The sequence below is a fragment of the Elgaria multicarinata genome, chromosome 2 (genome assembly GCF_023053635.1).
Source record: "Elgaria multicarinata webbii isolate HBS135686 ecotype San Diego chromosome 2, rElgMul1.1.pri, whole genome shotgun sequence".
In the NCBI taxonomy this organism is placed as follows: domain Eukaryota; kingdom Metazoa; phylum Chordata; class Lepidosauria; order Squamata; family Anguidae; genus Elgaria; species Elgaria multicarinata.
In genome coordinates, this window is record NC_086172.1 from 38640368 (window position 1) to 38657027 (window position 16660).

Genomic DNA, 16660 nt, shown 5'->3' on the forward strand with positions numbered 1-16660 from the left:
TCTCCAGAACCCCCAGCTTTCATTGTTTGTTTGTATTTAAATGGAAGCCTCTAGTCCTTGTAGAACCCCAGATATGAGACAAATGGGCTGCCACTATTCTGCCCATTCATTTTGTGAAAAACTAGCCCGCTTCCACCTTTCAGTGCTTTTAGCCAAGGAATGAAGTTGTAGCAATGTTTAACACACTCACTATCTTCGTGAGTGTGTTAACTCTTCTGGGTGTGTTATTATTTATTTATTTATTGCATTGATATACCGCCCCATCGCCGAAGCTATCTGGGCGGTCTACAAAAGTTAAAAACAGTAAACATTAATAACAAATATACAAAGTTTAAAAACATAAAGAGCATAAAAACAACAGTATCCTTAAAAAACGGCTATTCTGGGGTCCGTTCTCTCCCCCGCCGCCATCAGCTCTGGAGGGTTGGGAAATTTTAAGCCATTTTGAGGTCTCTCCTGCTAGGACATAATTGTAGCCTTCTAAAAAAAACAATTTAGAAATCCAAGAATTTAGTGTTGTCGCTAGTGTGTTTACCAAAAAATAAATAAAATAAAAATAAGGTAGCACCAAAGACAGACAGACATTGTCTTTCTAACCCAAGTCTCATTAATATTTTTTTCTTGAGTTTATAAACATTAAACAAAATACCCTGACAGTGTGTGCTGATATAGTTTGTTCATAATTATTATACCCATTTTGCAGGAGGCAGAGCTGTGGCTGAGGAAGTGTGGGTCTTACAAAATAGCTGAGGGTTATTACTCCCATTTGGTGGTTGTGGTGAGACAACTCTGCAGTGTAGTCCAGTGTTGTTATTCAGTCTCCTGGTGTGCTGGTTTTTTTTTTTTTTTTTTTTTTTTTAGGGAAATGCAGATGGGGCTATGAAGTGGGTTGTAGCAACTATGCAACTTATTAAGGGCTAGAGGCTGTTGCTTGTGTGTACAGAACTTTAAGAGAACCTGCTATTTTTAGCTCTTGCAGGAGTCCCAAATGGAGTCTCTCCCCATCTTGTTCTCTGTTAGTGCAGGCCTTGCTGCTGAGACAGTTTGCCATGCAGCTCCTCAGAAGTTAGTGTTTTCTTATGCATTGTAGTAGTAAATTACCCTGTTGAAAAGGTACCTGAATCTGTGTATTGCTTGCAGAGCCTAGGAGTTGACTGCAAGCTGAGCATATCTCTCTCTCTCTCTCTCTCTCTCACACACACACACACATTAACCATGCCCTTCAACTCTATAATGGGCATTGGTCCAAGGGCCATTAGAGGGATGAAAAGAGTCAGGGAAAGAATTGAGATTTCAACTGCAAGTGGAAAGACTCAAGGGTTGTTCTCCACAAAGCATGTTCTAACTCTACTGTCACATGACTGTGGGCTACCGTGGAGTTGAATAAAATCCATTGCAATATTTGATTGACAGTTCCTCTGCCCTCTCTTCTCCCCTGGTCCTCCTGATGGCTCTCCTAGAGCAGCACTCGTTCTTTTTGCTACTCTTGCCAGGAAACTCTGTAGCCAGTGGGAAAAGTCAACTCAACAGAAAACTCCACAGAGCCCTCCGCACAACACGCAACACAACGGTTGTGCAGGAACACTCCTCTGCACAGCATGGCTATTCTTTGTGGAGTGTTTTCCAAAAAAACTCCATTGTGGGATGGAGTTTTCTCTCCAGGCAACACATTTCTCAACAGTGGTGCAAAAACTCCACCGTGGAGCTCTAAAACCACGGTTGAGAAACGTGTCGTCTGAACTGAACTGAGCCAAAGGGCCTTTTTTACAGGGTCGTGTTTGGTACCTCTGCTCCTAACCCCTCCGTGCACTCAGAGGGTCTTTCTTTACAGGAGCCTAAATGAGATTTATGTTCTGAAAAAAAAATGGGTCATAGATTGGGAGCCTGTGTAAGTGCTCCCAGCTTCTATTTGACAGGAAACTATAATTGGTCCTCAAACCAAGATTGCAAACTGTGACTTTTAATCCTGGATCCTGAATAGCTCTCAAACCCATATTTTACTGCACTCAGATAAATGGAAAACTAGCTTGCTGAAAATTAATCCCACTCCCGCCAACACATGCACATACAAAAGAAGAAAGTTAAGGAGGAAGCGTGCAAATGCAAGTCTTACTGTTGATCATTCTTTTAACAGTCAACCATGGTTTGTTATTATGTCTGAACTAAACCACCAAATTTTTAGGTATTAAGTTCTACAGATATGCTAAGCATTATATATATATATACACACACACACACACACACACACACACACACATACACATATACACATACCTGTATATGACTCTATTTCTCCAGTACTGTGATTTAAAAATAAAACCAGGCATTGAATGTGGAACAACATCAAAATGAATAAATTGGAAGCACTTAGAAAGCAGCTTTGTGGTGTGACATCAAATCAAAATTTAATTACATTAATTATCTCTTTATATCCCTGGCTATGCTGAACTCCTTAGGTGATTTGCCAAGATTGTTGGAAGCATTTTTGTTTACTTTCAGAATATTCTTAGAGGAATACTTTATAGTTTAATCTTTAACACAGAAGACAGAACAGGTCCTCAGTGCGGTACAGTAATACACACTAAAGCCCTGCTGAAAATTACAGAGGTTATGAATGCAAATGTCTGTGTTAGATTGTAGCCTATGTGTGGGTAAGAGTCTGAGCTCTTTCATATCCTAGAATGAATATGTGAAGGTCAGGCATCTCGTGCATTTACAGAGTGTGGTGTGTCTTTGTTTGTTTGTTTGTTGTCTAATAATTCATATTTGGACCCAAATGGCCTGTAACCATGCTTCTAAGGAAGTGGACAGTTTCCACAAAAAATTGTTAGTCACCCCACTTGTCATTTAGGGTGTATATATGTTTGTGTTTAGGGGAAATTGATTTGAAGTGAACCATGTTAATGTGGGTTCAATTGTCATTAAGACTCTTCTTTTTTCCTTTTTGCTACTACACACCAGCATGGCTGCCCCTATGGAGTTTTTTAATTATTGACTGGACAGAGGTTGACATGAATACCATAATCTAAAAGACCATGTAAAAGTGTCTTGTAACACCACAGTTCTGCAAAAGATATCCTCACTCTCCTCCCCTGGCACCAGCAAAGCCTCACATTATAATAAAACAACAACTCCTGGCTGTTGGAGTGCACTTTGAAGCAAAGCACTAGCTTCCCAACCACCATTTTAATGGGAGGCACATGGTCCCAGAGGTATTATCAGGATTGAAGGTGGTGGTGGTGGTGGGTGCTGCTTGACTGGCTGTTAAAGTGAAAAGAAACAAAAAGGGTCTCGCTCCACCACTACCTAGTAAACACGAGGGTGATGGGTGCAAGGTGATCATAGAGGGATTGGAGAGCATGGTGGAGAGTTCATGGGGGTTTGAAGCACCTAAGAGTTAGATTCGTCATGGTTCTTATGTTCAGAGTGAGTTGCTACTGGTTCACACAACCATACAGCCCACTGTAGCTTATTTAAGCCATGGGTTTCTCCGGTCGGCAGGTGCCCATTTTGAATGTTCAAGCCACGACAGCCCATGGGTTCTGGCTGGTTTGTCAACCATGCCAACAAACCACCCTCGCCTGCTTCAGATGACACAACAAGCCATGGCTTGAATATTCAAAAGCTGCCCTGTATGTGCCACAACTCACAGTGGGCTGCAGTGATCATGCAAATCCTATATCTCTAGGTTAAATGCCATTGTGTCAGTCCACTGATAGAATGGCATCCATTAGCAGAACGGATTCCCATTCCTCCCTGCAGTTTCTGTGATCCTTCCAAATAGTCTCCAGAGGATTGGGGGATCCTCCAAAATAGATTTTGGGGGCATGGGGGTTTGTTCAGAGAAGAGAGAGATGGAAATGTTCTGTTACATGCATGGAAGTCTGCTCATACAACCCATTATTTTTAACCATCAAAAATATTTTTCTTTTTTAGATAACCTCTTGGTACAAGCAGAATATAAAAGATTATTTCCATAAGCAAAACCTTGGGTCATCTTTAAAAGACAATGAAGAATTGCTTCAGGAGCACACAGAAATGGAAAATAAGGTTAAAGTAAGAACCTTCTTACGTTATTTGAAACATCCAGACTGTATTCCTCTAATCACTTATGGGGAGATATTTAATTGATTATTATTATATCTATGATCTAGGAATATTTTTCTCAGAGGACTGTAGTCCACTCATGAAGCCAAAGTCTTCTAAATACAAAGTTCAGTTTGTTTAGATACTCATATCCCAGCTATTTATTTCAGGAAGAGCACCTGAAAAATTAAGACCACAACCCTATTCATACTTACCTGGAAGTATGCACCATTGAACACAGGCCTTACTTCCAAGTAAACATGCATAGCATTTCACTGCACATCAAGTAGAGGTTGCAAGAGATGAAGTTTGGTGCTAATGGACAAATTATAATTTAACATGTCACTGGGCCCAAATGGCATACGTCTTAAGGATTCATAAAGAGCTCAGTTGTGAAAACGTTGATTTTCTGGCAAAAATATGCAATCTTAGTCAAATCAGCCACCTTTCTGGAGGTAGCTGATGATAAAGTAGCCAACATAATATTGATTTCTAAAAATTAATCTAGTGGGGAACCAAGACATTATAAACCCATTGTCCCAAAATTTCCCCCAACTGGATCGAAAGGATTATTAAACATCTGGCTAGTATATAGCAAGTATCACAATGCTTTTATAATATGGGATGGTCACCTTTGGAATACTGTGTACAGTCAGATCTGGTCACCCCATCTTAAGGAAGTATACGGTAGGGTTAGGGTTAGGGAACTGCCACATTTGTCTATTAAGCAAATTAATTATAACAAGTTAACAAAGAATTAAGCATAACAGAGTAATAAAGAAGTAAATCAAGGTTGGGGGAGAAAGTCAGAAAGCCGAAGGGAATATCACAGTGTTGTGATATTCCCTCATTGGCAGAACCAGTGTGATAGCTTCTGGCTTAATCAACCAGGCCCTTGGGAGGAAGAATGGAAGATTGTTCTGTCTTACAACCATCAACCCTTCTCTAGGAATCTAGACTCATACCTTGAAAATTATTGGTGTTAAGGTTTCATCACTAGACAAATTAATGGAGGGATAAAGGTATCTATAGCTATTAGCCAAAATAATTAAGGAATGCATTCAAAAACTTTGGAGGCCACTGGGACTTTGGGCTGATCCACAAATCACAGTGGAAGAGTGTATCTAACAGCTTCTTCATCTGTTTCTTCTGAGGTTGCTATTGGTAAAGTTCTTTTTTTTAATCCTTTCACAAATTGATTGACATATACTTTCCTCAAGGTTTTCTCTCATCCTTGGCAAAATCTGTGTGTCAGATTTCATTTCAATATGTCTGTCGCTAAGATTAAAGAAGCAAAGGCAATGCTCAGCTAAAATAAAACATCTGTCCCAAAGTATGTTTTTTTTAATTTTAGTAAAGATTCTGGTCGACATTTCAGTTTCGATGATGATGATGATGATATGATGATGATTTCTTACCTGCCTCTCCATTTTGATCAAGGCAGGGAACAACAGTAAATATAAAATACATAAAACTGAATTAAGAACATAATATACATTGTTAAAACATCCTAAAAACATCCTAAAATTCCCCTGGATAGGCCTGCCAGAAGAGATAATGGAAGAGAGTTAATCACTCCAATTAGATTCAGTGGTACTTGAAAGTGCTTCACTTTGGCTGGGTCATACTCAACATTTTTCTGCAACTAGACATCCGTCCACAGGATGAGTTTCTTTTTTCTTAGCCACTTTGTTTTTGAAAGCCGCACAACCTCTTGTGAACAAATTGTCCACATTATTTTATTTTTAAAACAGAGCATAATTTCTTCTCTATTCCCCCATCTACATGAACTTTTTATTTTTTCTTTAAAATGCGCCTAATCAATCAACAATTCTACAAGGGACTTAATTTTCTTGCCAAATGGAATAGTGAAAACTTCAATTTAAAAGGTTACTTGCTGTGAAGGCAAAGAAGTAGAATAGCATGACCTATCCGTGGAGTGCTAGTAAGCACAGGTTATGTGGAGTGCATTCTTAGAATTCAGGAAAACTGAAAAGGCATGATAACAGTAGGAAATTGCTCTTGATGGACAGCAAACTCTTACCATCAAATGGCATGCAGCCTTAAAAGTGTTGTGCTTATGGCCAGTTTAGATCATTCCAAATTACAGCTAATTGTACGTGACAAGCAATTCATGGGTAGCAGATCATACTACAGATCAGACCTTTCCCTCAACAGCTCAGCAGATGTCTGAGAAAAAGGTTCCGTCCTGTGGTGTCATGGAGAAAATTACCCAGTGCACATGGTGAGCCACTGCAGCAAAAATGCAGACCTATTTAAGGCATTTGGAATCAAATACATGAAGAGGCTCTCTAGAATGTTAGCCACACACCCCAGATGCCCATGCATGTACTGGCTGACTCATGGGGAGTTTCTACATTAAGGGGGGAAACCACACCCTTATTGGGGCTTCTCCTTCTGTGGTCTTTCTGCATTTACGACTGGCTCCTTTAGACAGTGACTATGTGATTTTGAATTGAAAGCTTTCCTTCTCGGCAATGCTATTATGTTCAATGAAAGAGCACAATCTAGTGGTGGAATTATAGTACTATGCTGGCTTTTCACACTAGGGACATCCCACAATAATTTAAATACTGCATTAACTCTGATTTTTTTTAAAGTGAGAAAAGTGTGGGAGATGCCTTGGAGGTTGACACCATTGTGTAAAGGACCTGTGGCCAATCATGAGTGTGCAATAAATCACTCATGTAGGGAAGCCCATGGTCAGCATCAGACTAAAGGGGGCAGTTTGCGTGCACATAGAGCTCTCTAAAACAGCTCCCATCTCTCCAGGATGGGAGCTGTGATGGACCAGGACTCCCATCCTCATAGAGAGAGATGTTTACAAGTGTATGTATATGGGCACCCTTCAGACAGTTGCCAATCACGCATCAGTCAGGGGGCATGGCTGCAGCGCTGTTGTGTGAATCAGCATTTAGGACAGGAATAGACGTGGTGCCCATGAGCACCAATGTGCTCCACAGACACCTTACTTGGTGTCTGCCAATGCACCCCACTCCTCCCAATATTCATTTTCAAAATATTTTTGTATTTTCTTGCCGGAAGCTGGGATTGCTTCAAAACAAAGTGAGAACCTTTAGCTGCTGCCATCTGAATTTCCTATGAATGCCTCTCAGCAGGTTACTTGTCCTTTGTGACTATCCGTGGCAGCTATTTTATGGTTGTGCCCAGGACAGTTTCTCATATTTCCAATGTGCTCACAGCCTGCCCCTGATCTAGGGAAGACGTCTAGTCTATGCGTAATAATAATAAAAAATGCTCGTGGCTTCTGAACAAATGATTCCATGTAGCCTCAACAGAGAGGCTTAGCATACTTACTACCCTTTAGAGTAGACAAGTGTGACAGATGGCTCATTCATATACAACCACTTCCGCCTCATAACATTGCAGGTTTTGTGTGTGCCGTTATATTTGTCACTGTTGTACACTTGTCTTGATTGCACCTTTCTTCAATGCAGAAAGGCACTTAATGGCCCCATTCAGAAGACACCTTAAACCACAGCTTTAACCATGGTGGTTAAGCCAGAAAGCTTTACTCACCATGGTTAAAGCCATGGTTTAAGGTGTCTTCTGAACAGGGCCATTATGTTTTTAAATTAAATACATAAATTGTGGTTGTCACATGGTGAGGCCCATGTGGAATTGTGTCCAGTGAAAAGGCTTTACTTGGGGCTGATCATTGAGGCTGAGCATTTGTTCACACATGAATATTCATGAAGTGCGGTCACAGTTTCCAGAGGAAGAGATCAGGGTGGCCTTTACCAGCATGGTGCCCTCTGGGTGTTTTGAGCCACAACTCCCGTCAGGCTCAGCCAATATGATCAATCATCAGAGATGATGGAATTGTAGTCTAAAACATCTGGAAGGGACCAGTTTGGTGAAGGCTGGATTAGGTAGTGATTGTAACATTCAAACAATGATAGAAAGCCAGTGTGGTGTAGTGGCTAAAATGTTAGACTGGGAGTCGGGAGATCCAGGTTCTACTCCCCACTCAGCCATGTAAGCCCACTGGGTGACTTTGGGCCAGTTACAGTCTCTCAGCCCAACCTACCTCACAGGGTTGTTGTGAGGATAAAATGGAGAGGAGGAGGATTATGTATGCTGCCTTGGGTTCCTTGGAGGAAAACAGGCGGGATATAAATGCAATACCTAAATAAATAAATAGAAAGGAATTGGTCCAGTTGTCTTATTTGCTTATTTTCCTTGTGATAGTAAAGATTCACCTTTTATTTTAAAACTCATCAAGTATGCCCTTGTAAAAAGAAAAGAAAGAGAAATAGTAGTAGTAATACTAGTAGTAGTCTATGTAACTAAATAATATATATAAGGCTTAAAAGTGAATGGAATGCTATCTGCAAAGATTCTAAAGAATGTTGAGACAATTTTTACAAGTTTAGGAGCAAAATACCAAATAGATCTAAATATACTTAATGCCCTGAAAATAAATTCAGGGTTATAATATATAATGATTTTTTCCCGACTTTAAATCAGTGGAATGTATTATCATTCAAAGTCTGATTGAAAGGTTAAATGGTTAACTATGTTTGATATAAAATAGGCAGAAGGCTAATATGGCTGTTAAAGGAAATTAGCGCTTAGTTGAAATTTATCTAGAAGATTGGCACTGGTGAACTAATGGTTGGGACAAATTTATGATGGCCATTTCTGCACGAGTCATTTCACTATTAGTTATATATTTGTCTTCCAAGCAAGCATTTGCCACAAAGGCACATTTTAATTAGCATACTGAACAGAGATGCAAAAAATAAATCTAGACTATGCATTCAGTTTATAAAGGACTTTCTCATGCCTCAATTCTTGACAAGAGGATTCCATTTAATTGCCATCTTATTACCTGTAAGTAATCTAAGGGTGCAATCCTATGTGTTCTATCTGTCTAAACATGCATAGGATTGAGCTCTAAGTAGTTTTAGGACCCTGGTTGACAACTAATGTTTAGCACAGACTACATTTTAAATGGGCCAAAGACAGAAGGATACAAGATAAGGATGACATTTGGCATTTATTGGGGCTGGTCAGCCTGAAGCCTTATCAAACATATCAGATTTGTTTGTAAGTCTTCTTTGGTACTTAAAACCAGCCATAGTATTCTACCAGTAAATTTTCAAAATGAGAATGAAATTTGCTCATTTACTGAAAGCACTCTGGTGGCCTTCAAATTTCTCAATATATAAATGTGTGCTGAAGCAGAAATGAGACAAGAGCAATCTCTAACAGAAGACCAACGACCATGCGTCAGGGTCAAGCTGGACCACACGTCCTGCTCTGATCTATGGTTGCTAGGAGTTTCCTTGTTTGTTCAGCTGTTTTCCCAGTAGTTCCCAGAGGTGAATGGTGGCAGATAGGCGACATCCCTGTCTGACAGCTATCATAGGGTGGCCTTGTCCTCTATTACAGAGAACAATCCTCTATTTGAAGAGCTGTTAGAGGGCTGCCCTCTATTTGGAGACATCCTCTATTTGAAGGGATGTTTTATACAGCTCCAATTTGGAGGAACGGTTGCCTCTCACCAGTTAGTACCTGGACAGCAGAGTGAACAGGCTGGCACACAAGTACCTGGTCACCATGGTGAGATTTACTATATTTCTATTTAAATGGTCATGGGTTTTTTTACACCTAAAATTTAGCAGATGCAAAGTTTATAAAAATTTGTACCCTCTTTTATTTTCTCTCTGTCTCTCTGGCAATGCATTTAGTCTTTTTTGGGTGATTCATAACTGGCCATTTAACTTTCGGGTCCCATAGTGTGTGTGGTCACATTTTACCAAAATGTCAGCATTTTCAAAGGTTCCCCACTGGCCTTCTAAAGTCATAGGAATATTTAGAGCTCCCTTTATACTGAGTTAGCCCACCTTCTACTTCCAAGTCCGTACCATCCATTCTGGCTCTCCAGTGCCCCAGGATAGGGTTTTTTCTCACACCTGCTACTTGAGATCCTTCTAACTGGAGCTGCCCAGGAATTACCCTTGGACTTCCTGTATGCAAAGCATGTGCTTTACCATTGATTTATGGGAAATCTTTAAAATTACTGGTAAACACCAGTGATTCTCTTTCATTTACCATATAACCTGTAAAAATGGCAGCATGAAATAGAAAACATTTCCTTTTGTTTAAAACAGAATAGTCACCACCTACATGAGACCTGGCTGTCAGAATGAAATTGAGTTATCTCAGACCAGACTGTGGCTCTGATCCAGGAGATCTGATGTGTGTTCAAAGCTCTCTGTGTTTGGAGAGCTGCTCCATACTCAATGAGGAATCTTGGAATGCATGCAAATGAATAATTTCCCTTCATACAAAAGGGCAGAGAGTCCCCGTTTTGGATACTGGCCAGTTTTCAGGAGATAAGTTTGCCATTATTTGAATCAATGGGATTTTAGTAGGAAGTCAAGCACATAAATTCCATTGATTTTAATAGTACATTGGCATGCAGAACTTTCTTTGGATTGGCTCATAGTGAAATATGGCAAATTGCTGATAGTGTTCTTATATTGTGTGGGCAGAGCTTAATTGGATCCGGTTGGCGAAGGGTCGAGAACAAATAGATATACAGGCATAGCTGGGATAATACATTGGCCACAGCTTTATTGACTCACGAATAGTCTTGGCAGCGGCAAACAGCGTGGATCCTGTAATTGGCCCGCCCGCCTACTAACTGATTCCTCTTCCTGGCCTGCATGCCAGAAGCACTGGTAGGGGCACACCATGGCGCAGACTGCTAATGTGGGCCCCTTTCCACCACCATGGATGTGGCCAGCTCGCAGTCCCCATGTTGGTCTGCTCTTGGTGTTGAATGCCCGAGATCCCTTGCGGGAATCCTCACCATAAGGAGTAGGGAGCTCAATCCCGCTCCCTCTCACCAATAGATCTAGCCCAGTGCCTATCATGCTTACGTAAGTTGTGACAAATGTTATAAAATGAAGCATCCACAAAGAACTTACTGATAGTCCAGAACAATTTATTTACAATGGAATTAATCTCGAAACGGGGAAGGCAAAAAACCTGCACAGTCTTTGCCAATTGGTGTGCAGGTAAAATTCCTTCCCAGCCCCACTAACTGGTTACTACTTTTGCCACTGCCAGACATCTTACTACCCGGAGTGGGTGGGTGGGGAAGTCAGCAACTGCAATCCAGGAGCCACATGGGAGATCTGCCTTGGAAGGCTCAGGTTGAACTGGAGGCAGAACAAAGGAGAGATCTCACTCTGCTGGGGCTGCCTTTTTGACCCCACCCATCATTGGGAATGATTGGCTTAGCCACCCACTCCTAGGAAGGAGATGCTGCTGCTGGAGCTCTGCTGCTGCTGGGGCTGTGCAGCTGCTCTTTGCCAGCCTTTCTTCCTTCGCCGCCACTCTGCTCACCCCCACAATTCATGGCTCCCCATTAATGGGGGAGCTCAGCTACACGCTGGTGCATTTTGAGTCATAGCAAGATGGCCTTATGTTTGTACTTTACCACTGAAGAAGACCATTGGTCTGTGTTTGGTATGGGTTTTTAAATGTTATACTATTGAGTTTTTAGTGGCCCAATATATATTGGCATTTGTTTTCATTGCTTAAATAATTTTAAATTGTTTCATCATCATTGATATCTAATTGCTACTATCACCGCTTATATTGTCACCAGTGTACTCAACCCAGTTGTTCTGTTTCACTTGTGTTGTCTCCTCTTTAAATGTGGGGTGATTTCTTTTTATAAAAAATTAATATTATTCTGCAAGACCTTTTTAGTTTAATCAGCGTCTTTATGCTCCACTGCTACATTTTCTTTTCTTTTGTGACATTCTATGTGGTTTTAGTGTGGATTTTATTGTTTTTTCTATTGTTTGCCACTCTGGGAAGATTTTTATTCTTGAAAGGCAGGCTGTAAATAATAAAATATATAAATACATAGTTGGATCTGGATTGCAATTTGCGACTAGCTAATTGAGTTGCATTTCCCTTTCTAGGAATGGAATTCTGCTTTGGAAGATTTAAAATCGGATGCACTCAGGATTCTGTTCTCAGAGGAGTATGCTGAAAAAGAGCACCTAAAGCTTTCGAATCAGAAGATAAATCTGTTGCAACAGGAAGTGAACCGCTGTATGGATGAACGGAAGACTTTGTTGCAAGAAACCAATGACTTTTTCAACACAGCGAAAAAGGTTAGTCAGAGGTTAAAACCATAATGGTAATTTACTGTAAGGATGAGCAAAAATCTCTCCCCACCCCAACTCGATTCACTACCCTGAGAAGAAGGGCTTCCCCTTGTGTTGGTTTCTGGGGCGGTGGGGGGGAGTTGCCATTACCAGCTTACTGGCAATGGCAATTATGCTCTGTGCTTCTGCCACAAGGCTTCTGGCCCAAACTCTGTGCTTCTGCCATGGCTACAAGGCTTCTGGCCCAAACTCTGAGATAATATTATGCAAAAGGAGAGGGGGAACGGGGATAAACAGTGGTGAAAGCCGTGATTGCCGTCACCAGGAGAACAAACAGGTGGCAGGGGGTTAAAAAGGGGAGGGGCTTTATGAAACTTTTTTCATAATAAGAAAACCATTGTAAATAATTCAGTGTAGTCCAAATTTCCATATGAACAAGACTATATGTGCTGGCAAATTGATACGCAAGATACTTCACCAATATAATGGAAGTTTTTTTTAATGCAAGCATTTATGGAAATAGAGAGCTTAAAAGGGCTTCTCTAAACAAGTGATTAAAAGCACCCTCGTGATTGGCCACTCACAGAAGTTTGCGGGTCCATTACATGACGTCGACAACAGCCAGGACGTCTCTCGTGGTTTCCCCCTGCGATCTAGGGGCAGATCCGCACGTCGGCCCCAGAGCGGCCCCAGGGCACCCCAAAAACAATAGTCTGTACATGCCTGTAAAAAGAAACGAGGAAGAGACGCCACCGACGCCACCCAGCTTCCTGCTCCCCGGCCGGGACAGAGAGCTGGGTGGAGAGCGGAAAAAGCTCTCTACCCCGCCTTCTTCAAAAAGAGCTCTCCGAGCCGGCCGGGGAGCAGGAAGCTGGGTGGCATCGTTGTCGTCGTCGTCATCAGCATAGTCTCTTCCTACTTTCTTTTTACAGGCAAGTACAGACTATCGTTTTCGGGGTGCCCTGGGGTCACATAAATGTGCTCTGGGGCCGACGTGCGGATCCGCCCGCTTTTAAAAAACGCAGAGATAATACAGAATCTAATTTATCATGGGATTTATTCCGCCACTAGATGGGGTTGTTTCATTTAAAAGAATAGCATTCCCTTTTCAATCAAAATCATGTGGAGCTTGTGGTGAACATGTAAAGACCTGAGAAAAAGAAAGCCTGGTAAAGATAGGTGGTTGTTTTTCTTGATGTAGAGATGTTCTAAGTGACTGAAGTGCTTCCCTTGCCTGATAAACCATGTCAGTTTTTCACCACACCAACTGCAACTGGGAAACACCAGCAGCAACAAGGGTTGGAGAGTGGTGAACCATGTGAGAAAGAAGCCACTTCTTATCATGGCCAAACTGCATGTGGAACTGCCTCCACAGTTCCCTACAGTATGCGAGTCATGGTGTTTAGAGTTTTGAGTTGTTGTTGTTTCTTTAATTTTGCGGTTCCGTTTCCCATTCCACAGAGAGAGTTATTATTGGTGTATATTTCCATGCATTCCATGCCAGGGGAGGAGGAGTATCTCTCATTCAGAGCATTGCATATGGTAGTTTATATTCTAAGCACCAGGTGGAGCTATTAGAATACTATTCCTTAAAACGTTTTTGTAATAAATATTCTTTGGGAGTCTCATTACTAGAATCTCCCAGAAACACAGGGCCTAGGAGTCCAAATTGGCGTTCCCTTTGTTTATTTATGCCTGGCTTTTCATCTAAGCTTGATGTGGCTTAACATTAATGAATTAAAGTCACAGTATTTTAGGGATACATTAGAGGTGTGTATAGTGGTGTCTTGGCAATAGATGACGCATTTGGTGGTCCAGGCTCTTCCCGTGGTGGGGGCAGAAGGAGCTGAGATGCATTCAGAGGCTGGCTGATCATAAGAATGGCAGCATACAGAAACTGCTTCTCCCATGATGCCACAGTCCAGGTTCCAGGCTCTTCCTTCTATCTGCAGAAGGAAGGTATTGGGAAGGTGAGCCAGCCTGTAGATGGAGTCAAGAACTGGCTGAAGATTACAATGTCAACCCCAGAAGCAGCCCTTGATGCTTGATGGGCAGCTTTCCTACATAACCCGTATCAGTTTCTGTTTAGCTCAAGGGGAGCTAAACAGAAACAGATATGGGTTATGCAGGAAAGCTGCCCAGTTAACAGTTCCTGTAACATGCCGCACATGCTTACCTCTCAGTCCCACTCCACCTTTCAATTGGTTTAGTTGCTCTTAAAGGTATCCCAGCAAGTAACTCTTCTATCCCAACTTTGCTTTCAGGGCACCTCTTGCAACTGCAGTTTGCATGGTACTAAGTATGATCTCTTGCCAGAATGCTTCATGAACAATTTTACTTTTTTATGTGACTTACAGATGAAGAGGAGACAACACAAGCCATATGAACTGAAGCAAGGGAACAGATTTAGAAGTATTCAGGCATCATAAAAGACTCAGTCATGCTTGATTCCTGAAAATACAGTGAAAGGTTTTAAGTTAGTGGCAGACTAGCTATATGGGGGGAAATTGTTCTTGAATTACAAATAACCATATGAACGGCTTCATACTTCGTTTACAATAGCATTGCCAGCAACAAAGAGCAAATAATCCCTGGGGTAATTTTGGAAATTTAATTAAACTAGCTTCAAGAGAGAACTAGTTTTGATTTCTGTCATCTCTGAAAGGTAGCAGGCTAGGTAGCTGTGTGTGTATTGTCCTGTAAGTCTTTCTTCAGTGATGTTTCAGTCATATTAGAGAAGGAGAAACCAGTTATTATTCTACAATGAATGTTGTAAGTGATCATTTCTGGCTCTTTGACAGTATCTTCCATTGAGAAACAATGTATTAAAATAAATCAACAATAGCATTGTCACCTTTATGATTTAAAAGTAACAGCCCCCAACTAGTCTATTTCTCTTCCTTGTCATTTTCTCTTCTCCCCTCCTCAAAAAAATAAAAAATGGAGGAGGTAGTATGGGAACACCATGACTCACTCAGTTCAGAAACCTCTCCTTTCTTAACAGCATTGATGTAAGGAGTATAGCTATGATGCACTCACAATCTCTCGGGCAGAGGGGAAGAGATACTGGGATTTGGTCATTTCTCTAACACCATAAAAGACCAATGGTATGTTAAAGCAGCCCAAGCAGTGTTTAGAGGCCCAAGCCCATATTCAGGGGTGGAGTCCTCTCTTGCTCTCAGGGGTCATCACTGTGAAACTGGGGTCCCTAATGGTAAGAGATTCAGGGGGAAGGTGCTCATATTCAGCCTGGACGCTCCCTCTCACCTATTAACAGAGCAGTATTATAAAAGTACTATCTCCAGGGGTAGTAATATGCTGAGACCTTAATCCAGGTGCCCTTCCTCTAATACAGTGGTCTTCAACTTGTCCACATCTGAGAACCACCTCTGACTCCCAACCTGCAACATGGGGCCCACTTTCACAATTTTCTCTATGCTCAACATGACGGCAACATGTTGAGCAGATGGGTCATGTGTCGTGACCCATTTGGACTGATCTTGGGGCCCAATTTGGGTCGCGACCCACCAGCTGAAGACCACTTTTCCAATAGGTCATTGCTGCATCAGCACTGATGATAAGTCGGTAAGATGGAGGGAGCTCCAAAACTCAGATAAATCATTATTGCAACTTTGACCATATGTTGGGTGTGATAAGGAAGGAATGAGCTGCTAGGGTGTGGGAAAGACCACCCCAATTGAGTTCAGGCCTCCCTTCCTACCCTCAGATCAGCATTACTGGTAATATGTGTCAGTAATGGATAGGCAAACAATGAAAAGGGCTGGCAGGCCCACTGGTCCAGAGGGAATTCTCATGAGCATACAGTATATGCTTTCTGAAGTCTGTTTGTGGATGCAGGCGTCTCTTATTCACCTTCTTCCTTGCATAGAAATGCCTCCATTTCAAGGCCCTGTAGTATAAGGGAGAAAATAGAACTACACTGTTTTATTTATTTATTTATTTTATAAATGTATATACCCTTCAGTATATAATAATTTCCAAAGCTATTTACAGAATAAAAACAAAGAAAGCTATAAAAATGATCTCTTCTGCCAGGCCTACCCAGGCAAATTTTAAGATGACTGGCTGTTATTTTAATAATGTATCAGTTTTATTTATTTATTTATTTTATTACATTTTTATACTGCCCAATAACTGAAGCTTTCTGGGTGGTTATATGATTTTAATAAGTTTTATGTATTTTATAATATTTTTGTATTCAGTGTTGTTCCCCGCCTCGATCCAGGGGGAGAGACGGCTAAGAAATTATGATGATGATGATGATAATTAAAAAATGTATAGAAAGGCAAAAACCAGCAGCTCTCATTTTAAGCTAGCTTCTGCATCATCCCCAATCACAGAAACCCAAGTATCTTTGCAGTGTTTTATACTTA

At 41.2% G+C, this 16660-nt stretch overlaps 1 protein-coding gene across 1 annotated transcript in view; it reads left to right on the forward strand.

The window, feature by feature from the left end:
- Positions 1 to 16660, forward strand: part of CCDC141 (coiled-coil domain containing 141) — a 115153-nt gene that overhangs the window by 51634 nt on the left and 46859 nt on the right. The window contains exons 6-7 of the mRNA XM_063116311.1: positions 3937 to 4056; positions 12078 to 12272. Coding sequence (XP_062972381.1) covers positions 3937 to 4056; positions 12078 to 12272 — 315 coding nt within the window. The remainder of the gene's footprint in view (positions 1 to 3936; positions 4057 to 12077; positions 12273 to 16660) is intronic.